This window comes from Vanacampus margaritifer, chromosome 8, assembly GCF_051991255.1.
Source record: "Vanacampus margaritifer isolate UIUO_Vmar chromosome 8, RoL_Vmar_1.0, whole genome shotgun sequence".
Lineage (NCBI taxonomy): Eukaryota > Metazoa > Chordata > Actinopteri > Syngnathiformes > Syngnathidae > Vanacampus > Vanacampus margaritifer.
This window is the reverse complement of record NC_135439.1, coordinates 22,112,883-22,121,592: the sequence shown is the minus strand read 5'-3', so window position 1 is coordinate 22,121,592 and position 8,710 is coordinate 22,112,883. Positions and strand designations below refer to the sequence as shown.

Sequence of the window (8,710 nt, the reverse complement as noted above, 5' to 3'; positions counted from 1 at the left end):
CCAGAAATGTTTTGTCGATTTGTCATAGAGAAAATGCCATACACCGTTTTGTTCATTACACCTGTTCCTCCAAAATGGTAAAAAACCGGGATGGGCAAGTACCAATACTAGGTATCAGTATCGGTGCCGATACCAGCCTTATTTTAAGGTATCGGCTGCCCTCTAGTGCAGTTTTATAATCAGAAACTAGAAATTAGGGGAGTAGAAAATTACCATTAATTTCAATGCGATAGTTAAGGAAAAATACTGTATTGGGATTTGTAGATATTTCTTTAAAATTATCTGTCATTTTAGGGTGGGGGGAATTTTATGTGCTAGTAGTATCAGTAACAGGTATTGGTGACTTCTCAAGAGTTGAGTATCCGTTTAGGTCTGGAAAAAAGTGGTATCGAACATCCCTAGTATAAATAGCCCTCTGGATGCTGCAAAACAGTTCTACACTCCAAGAAAATTAAAACTACAATAAACATAGATTATTGGTAAATTTTTCTGCATCCATCAAACAATCTGATTGGGACTGGCCCATGCCATGATGAAGGTAGCAAAATACTGAAGTGAAGTGTCCATGTTGAGGGGGTTGGATTTTTTGTGATTAGCCTGGAGCTGATCCCTTGGGAGCAGATGGCGAATTGTGGCTTATGTAGACTCCTGGAGTCTGAGGAGATCGTTTGCACCGAGCAGGACAGCACGGATGTCTTGGAAGACCTGAACAACTTCATGAGAAAGGTGAGGGACTTGCTGATGTTGGTTATACACTATTTTGTCATGTGCTTCAGTCCTACCAGGTCATAATTTTTTTTTTAAATTAAATTATGTTATAATTATAATATATAATGTTATATTATTTACTATTGTATTTTTTTCCCCTTTTTATTACATGTATTTTTTTTTTGTATGTGCAGTATATGTAGATCACGGAGAACACCGGGTGGCACTTGGCATCATGCTCCTGCAAAACTTGCGATTTGCTGCCGTAGTGATCCTGCTCTGTGTCAACTGTTTGCATGGCTCCATTCTTTTTGCCGGATCCTCCTATGAGTTCACTGCCTACAGGATGCAACAATACAACCTGGCAAAACAGAATCATGGTAAGGTCACATGACTATTCCTTGTACTCTCACCTCTGTGCCATCACAGGTTATTGCATTTCATCCAGCACAGTTCTGGAAAGACGTGAGCTTTTAGTTAATATTCTTGATATATAGCTTTAGATCTATGTTCTAGCACACTCATTGTGGACTAGTAAAACAATTAAGCACACTAGTAGACAGACTGTGTCTTAGTTGTAATTTCTGCACACTAGACCACTTAAGAGTAGGACAACTACAAGTAAAAGTGCGGCAAAACCGTGTGCTACTAGTATTAGCGTTATGAATGTGTGTCGAGTCTAGTTGAGCGTATTTGTCTGTTTTGTTCCAGTTTCCATTGTGCACCATTGGTGCATCTGACAATTTGGTGACATAGACTAGACTTTAGGCCAGGTGAAACCAGGTCTAAGTTATGACGCAGGTGGTATAATGCGATCCAAGCGCACCATTTGTGGTAGATGTTATCATATTTCCTTCATAAATGTGACATCAGCATGCATAAACCCTCTGAATCATTATAGAAATCAATTTGTTGAATTCATTATTATTATTATCATACATAATAGGACATTTCTCAGAGGAAAAAAAGACATACTTCCCGGAAAATAAGTCAATTTGACCAAAATAGTAAATAGAGAAGACTTATAGCACTTTATCTACAGTACATCATGCAGTGTCCAAAGCGGTTTATAAAGCCAGAGAAAACCTATTTAGACTTTCACTGGATTCCCTTCCCTATTTCATAAACATACATGTTAGTTTAATTGAAGACTAAAGTGCCAACAAGTGTGAACGAGACTGTGATTGGTTGCTTGCCTGTATGCAGCCTATGATTGGCTAGAGATGATGATGCATTCCACCTCTTGTCCAAATTCAGCTGACCGGCAAACCTACTGAAGATAAGTCATAAAGAAAATGGATGGATATATTGTCACGGTCCTTTTCCTGGATTTTTAGGTTGCCGAGGTGCCATCCTGGTGGCAGAGGCCCGGGCCGCTGATGAGCCGGTGCTGACCCGCCGCTGTGTCGTTATGAGGGTAGTGGACTTCACCACCAAAACATACTCTGAGGCTCAAAGACAACATGCAGCCGCCATACTGATTCTGCTGCCCAAAAATATGTCAACTATTTTACCAGAAGCAATGCGGGTAGGTAGCGGTTTTACCTCATAAAAACGAGCAATAATTAAGTTTTGGATAAAATTCCTGTTTGAACCTCAAATGTAATAAAAACCTTGCATTTCATTAAACTACGATTATTTTGTGTCTTTCAGTCCTTCATGATGAGCGAGAGTCAAGCCTTGACAAAAGAGACCCTCATGCCAGTTTATGTGGCCCCTGAGGATGAACAGCTGGTCTACATGTATGAGGAGGTAAAGAAGGCTGCATCTACACGGACCTCATCTATATTCATTCGAGGTGATGGACAAAGCATAATATGCTGACAGTAAACTCATCGCTCATTATATATGGTACTTTTAAACAGTTGCCTTTTAATCCATGACAGTCTTTCGAAGTATGGTAACAGCAACAGCCTTTCAGATCTTAGTGACCAACAACGCTCCTATCAAGGCCGTTACAGACACCACATTGGTTACACTGGAGGTAAGTGTCGATTTTTTTTTTAATCCCAATTCTTCAAACCTGATTATTTTTTAGATTGATCCTTTATTATGTGTTGTATATCATCGGAATTGTGTATTTGAGGGAGTTCTTCTTGGAGCCGGTGATGACTCACCTACCATTGTGATCACTGCCCACTATGATTCATATGGACTGGCACCAGTGAGTTGTCTACAGTAAATATGTGAAAACTGTAAATGGATTAACAATATTATGACTCTGTGTTCATCCATTCTGTGCGTTCATATTACATAGTGGTTGTCCTATGGCGCCGACTCTAATGGAAGCGGTGTCATCATCCTGCTCGAATTGGCACGTCTTTTCCAGAAGCTTTATAGTAGTCCAAGCACCAGACCACGGTCAGTCACACTTCAAAAGGTTAAATGCAAAATTCAAGTCTGCTTCCTTTTAGTGATAGACCGATATGGGTTTTTTTCAGGGCTGATACTGTTACCGATTATTAGTAGTCAAGGAGGCAGATAACCAATATTTCAAGCCAATATTCATTTGTAGCAAAAGAAAAAAACGGTCAAAGTTTAAAAAATATACTTTGTTGAAATGCCATTATGCATGTTTGTTAAAACAACTTTTCACATTTTCAACACTTTGAAGGTTCTTCTTTTCATTTACTATATATATATATATATATATATATATATATATATATATATACGTATATATAAATGAGAAATAATTGCAATGTGTTAAACTAAATTAAAAACTAAGCAAGTAAAAGGCTACCTAAAGCTTTCTACTGTAGATAATGTTTTCCAAAAATTCAACAAAATTTCTTAATTTTGACATACCTTACTTTTTTTTTTGTTTTAAATAAATGGTGTAGGGAGTTCCCAGTGTCAGCACAATCTTTTTAAAGCAAAGTGGAAATTTAAATAATTTGGGGTTTTCGTCAGGTTTGTAAAAGGTTTCAAAAGATCTTCGCAGATGTGGCGCCCTATAGATTATAATTTAAAAATGAATGCATTAGTTATACCTTTTAAAAAAAAGAAGCTTAATTGATAATATGACATTATTCATTTAATTCATTCATTTGTTTCCATGTAGAATCTTATTTGTCTGCTTGTGTAATTCTTTGTTTAATATACCTTTAAGAAACACACAAAGTGACTTCTGGGAATGTGAGTCCTGACTGTTTTTTGAGGGATAGTGAAAAAAAGAATGGAAAACTGTTTGACGGCACTGAACTGAGGATTGGAAGAAAAGTTGCCCAAAATGACGAAAGCGAGTCCTGTTGTTTATTTCAGGCGGGCAACACAGACAGTGACAATTTGTCTGAACATGTTCAAAATTTCTTTGCAACAAGTAAAGCTTTTCTGTGAACATCTTACAAATCCTGATGAAAACCCAAAATTCGCTACATTCACAAGCATCCACTGCTCATTGAGATGCCAGTTTTGTCGGCCTTCAGATTTGTAAAAAGGTCGATGCCGATAATTGCAAAAATGCCAAATATCGGCTTGGCCGATAATCGGTCTATCATTATTTCTTTACGTTCACCATCTAGATATCATTTAATGTTCTCCCTCACTGGAGGAGGAAAACACAATTTCCTCGGCACCAAGAAGTGGATTGAAGAGAATCTGGACCACGCTGGTGAGTTCTGATGAACTTTGAACCTTCCACCGAGATAGCCATCTCCACTATTAGAACATTGATTTTCTTTCAAATCTATGTTTCTTAACAGAATCAAGCCTCCTTCATGACAATGTGGCATTTGTGCTGTGTTTGGATACACTGGCCAATAGTGATCAGCTGTACATACACGTATCACGTCCACCGAAATCGGACTCTCCCATGTATGCGTTCATTCAACATTTGGACCAGGTAAACGACAACATACAGTAACCGTACTGCTCTTTCAAAATGTGTCTGTCATTTTAGAATACATGTATCTGTCATTTTAGAATACTGTAATATGTCCATCTTCAGATGGTTTCCTCCAGATTCCCATGGATGAAAACACAACTGGTCCATAAGAAGATCAACCTTGTGGAGTCAACGGTCGCCTGGGAGCACGAGCGCTACAGCCTGCGCAGGATACCGGGATTCACCCTGTCTCACCTGGAAGACCCCAAATCTGAGCTACGGGGCTCCTTGCTCGACACTGTGTAGGTTCTCACTTTTGTTTATGTTCGTTTGGAGCGGCTATACCAGGGGTGGGCAAACTTTTTGACTTGCGGGCCACAATGGGTTTGAAATTTTGACAGATGGGCCGGACCAGGAGCATTTGGACCTCATAGCACAGTAAAAACACACAGATAAATGTACAACCCAATTTACTTATAGTGTGCACTAAGGACTGCGTTTTTCAAATGTGCAAAATCCACTTATTTAAAAAAGCTTTTCCAATAGCTTCATTTTTATTGTTTTAGCTCAACTTTTGCTGTGTTTTTATGCTTTGTAAAGTGACCTTGGGTGTTCTGAAAGGTGCTGTTTTAAAATGAAATGTATTATTATTATTATTATGATTATTATAAAGTAGCCCTAATCCAGGTAGTACGTTTGCCTCAATGAATATGCAAGATGCGGCATTTACACACTATTTGGCAAAGTGGGAGGAAAAATGTAAATAGATTATAATAGCACATACACTGTGATCTGTCAAACCTGGTGACTGCATCTATTATTAATAGATTTCAATTCAAGGCATAAAGTTAAAGATTTTTTTCCCATTGGCCCACCCATTTTTAACCCGGGCCCACAGTACGTGTGACACATGCGGCTGCATGATAGCCGCTGCTGCCTGTCACGCGCTGAGGACAAAGTGCGTACATCCAATCCGTCTCTGACCACTTTTCCATCTCTGTGGGGGACGCATAGCACCCGGTGTTTGTGGAGCAGCTCAAAAAGAAGCCAAAAGCCAACGAGGAAACGCTCATAGAAGTGCTCGACGCACGCCCCGGGGATGTATTCACCAATATCAACAGACTCCTGCATGCGCGCTCCTCACCTCACCCATGACAACATGTAGAAAGACTATCTTCAGCTGTCAAAAGGATCAAAACACGCAACAGTGCCACAATGTTGACTGATAGATTGAACTTTTTGTCCCTGCTTTCTTTCAAAAAAGAATTGACCGATTCTCTGGACTATCAGGACATTATTGCTGCGTTCAACACAAAACCGTGCCGTCTCCTGCTGTAAATGTCCAAATCCAAATCCGATAAGATAAGATCCACTGATTGTCACACCCATCTAAGTGGGGCGAAATTTGTTCTCCGCGTTTGACCCATCCCCTGAGGGAGCGGTGAGCAGCAACAGTGCCGCGCTCGGGAATCATGTGGTGATCTAACCTCCCAATTCCAACCCTTAATGCTGAGTGTCAAGCAGAGTGGCAATCGGTCCCATTTTTATAGTCTTTGGTATATAATTGAACCCACGACCTCCCAGTCTCAGTGCGGACACTCTAACCACTCGCCCACTGAGCTAATAAAATAAAATAAAATAAAATAAAATAAAATAATTTAATTTAATTTAATTTAATTTAATTTAATTTAATATAATATAATATAATATAATATAATATAATATAATGTAATAGCATAGCATAGCCTTATTGGATAAGTTCGGCGGGCCGGATTGAAACGCATAACGGGCCGGGGTTTGCCCATGTCTGGGCTATACAGTATGTGTGTAGTGAGACGATGCAAGAACTGGGTAACGGCAGTCCATTTGTGTCTCTCAGAGAACTTCAGGAGAGAAAAATAAGGAACAATCCATTCTTGAAACCTGCTAAATAATTTTCAGCTGCCAGTCAAGTTAGAGAGAGCAGAAAAGCTCCATAGACTGAAAATATTCATATAATATCATCCCCTGCGATAATATTCACTTGGTTCTGGTGTCAAATATGGGCTGCGGCTTTCCCATGTGGAATTTAAATGTTCTTCCTGCCCAATGTCAGCTAGTTTAGGCTCCAGCTCATCTATCAGATGTTACCACAAGTGTCTTATTCATAATTTTTCAAATGTGTTCCAACAGTTCCCAAGTGGACTTGGGGAAAATTAAACGGAATGGTATCATCATAGCAGAAGCGCTGGCACGACACATGTACAATTTTTCAGTCAAGGTGAGCAAAAACAATAGCAATAATAGTAGTGTTACTAGTGCAGCACGGTTAGTTAAATAAGGTTTAATTGAATTATTTGTTCTAGTAGGCCCAAAGTGGTAGTAGTGGGAAAATAAGTTAGTAGTCATTCTACTAGTGTGTCTTGGTGAACTAGTGAGGTTAGAGAGTGCACTAATATAGATATCTTAAACTATATCAATTAAATGTGCAAACGACTTTTGAGCTTTCTATACAAAAGTCTTACGTCTCAGCCATTGTCCTTTGGTTATAGATTGTCAGTTAAAACAAAACAGTAAAATAATCACATCATAGAATCTAGTCAATAACAAAATAGTTTTGTTAATTTGTTATTCTTGTCTTATTTCAAGAGTTTGCCACAAGACGTTCAGCTCTTCAAAGGCCGGTTTGTAAGTGTCTCATTGAAAACATGAATGCGTTTCTGCCCTCTAGTGTTCATGTGCCGACATGACATACATTTTTCCTCCTGACAGAAACAAGCTACTTTTTAGTGTTTGATTTTTGTGCGGTATTTATGACAACATTTTCGTTTTGTCACTGCAGGACTTCCATGACAGCCGAATATGCAGTCTCATGTCCTTCCTGACTTCAGTCCCTCGTGCCACGCAGCTGATGGATAAAGAGCCTGCTCACATCCTGCTCATCAACTCGCTGGAGCATGAATTCAAACAATACTTACAGCAAGTCCACAGACACACTTTTAGACAGGACAGGAGGTAACACTAGTGTAAAAATAATCTCTTCAGTGCTCACCTGCGCTTAAACTTGCATTTTGACTGACAAAGTGTAACCTTCCATGCAGAGACCCTGATATTACATTTTTTGACCAAATGAGCCAGCCAGTAGTGATGTACAGGTACATATGCATTTTATTTAGTCCTCTTTAAAAAAAACAATAAAACAAAACAGTTATAAATGTTTTTTGTTTTTTTAATAGGGTAAAGCCTGCTGCTTTTGATCTGTTCCTGGGTGGATGCATCACAGCATATTTGGGCATTGTTTACTATGCAATACAGGTATGTTCACAATTTTGCAAACACATTGCTTAATACATTGTTGGATGGATCTCAATGTTTTATGCAAGTGTACCTAATGATGTGGTTATATTCTTATTTCTCTTTCAGAACTTTGACTACTTCTACACAAAACTAAAGGCAGCAGTAAAAATCAAGCACCACTGAAAAAGGCCCAGAATATTTTAGAATCAGTTTTGACTTACTGAAATGTTTATATTGTCATTTATGGAAAATGTGCTTATCGTTTTAACTGCTATTTGCTTTGCTGTAAGAATGAATGAAGCAAATAAATACAGGGCAAGCCTGATACTTTATTTCAATACATCAAAAATCCACACCTCTTTTCTAGGTTTTGTTGATGTGGGTTTGACTAAAATGATGATGCCTGTCAAAGAACACTTGGACAATGTCGAGAGTTGACAAACCAGTTCCTGTCACAGATAACTCAGCAGGAGTTAGTGCTGACATAAAGACCCTTGGAGGCTGTGCAAAAGATGGATGCATGTTGAGAGAAGATAAAAGTGAGCATAGATGGAGGGAAGAGTTTAAGAGTTTCTAGGAGGATGTTTCCCTTGTTTAGACTTAATCAGTAGTTACTACTAGCAGGCATTTAAACGTCCATGAACAATTTTGTGTTTGTGATTAGTGGTGGTAATTAGTCAGTGAAGGTTGGGTCTCCTAGATATGAGTGCTATAGTAGTATTAAAAACAAAAACAAAATACCAAGTGTCAATTTGCTATGTTTTTAGGCAGCACAGAAAAAGGTCTGAAGAGAATTTCAAGCAAACTACATTTATCACCAAATATAGGCATTCAAGAAAACTATATTGGACAATTGCTTAATTGACATTTGCTTCCACCCACCTGTTACTCTAAAACATA

The 8,710-nt window shown here is 38.6% G+C and overlaps 1 protein-coding gene across 1 annotated transcript; it reads left to right on the top strand.

Moving 5' to 3' along the window:
• The first annotated feature begins 623 nt into the window (after positions 1–623).
• Positions 624–8,135, top strand: LOC144056571 (BOS complex subunit ncln). Its single transcript, XM_077573501.1, has 16 exons — positions 624–726; positions 903–1,088; positions 2,046–2,236; positions 2,362–2,506; positions 2,595–2,692; positions 2,795–2,872; positions 2,966–3,069; positions 4,233–4,321; positions 4,413–4,552; positions 4,658–4,836; positions 6,707–6,794; positions 7,163–7,201; positions 7,356–7,528; positions 7,615–7,668; positions 7,750–7,828; positions 7,937–8,135. The coding sequence occupies exons 2-16, from the start codon at positions 944–946 to the stop codon at positions 7,991–7,993; spliced, it is 1,659 nt and encodes a 552-aa protein (XP_077429627.1). The 5' UTR covers positions 624–726; positions 903–943; the 3' UTR covers positions 7,994–8,135.
• Positions 8,136–8,710: the final 575 nt, after the last annotated feature.

Excerpts from the sequence above, each read along its gene's own strand:
- LOC144056571 (XM_077573501.1), top strand. The coding sequence starts at position 944 with ATGCTCCTGCAAAACTTGCGATTTGCTGCCGTAGTGATCCTGCTCTGT. Across the intron at positions 4,837-6,706 it reads GGCTCCTTGCTCGACACTGT|TTCCCAAGTGGACTTGGGGA; the intron begins GTAGGTTCTCAC and ends GTGTTCCAACAG. Across the intron at positions 7,829-7,936 it reads TTGTTTACTATGCAATACAG|AACTTTGACTACTTCTACAC; the intron begins GTATGTTCACAA and ends TTTCTCTTTCAG.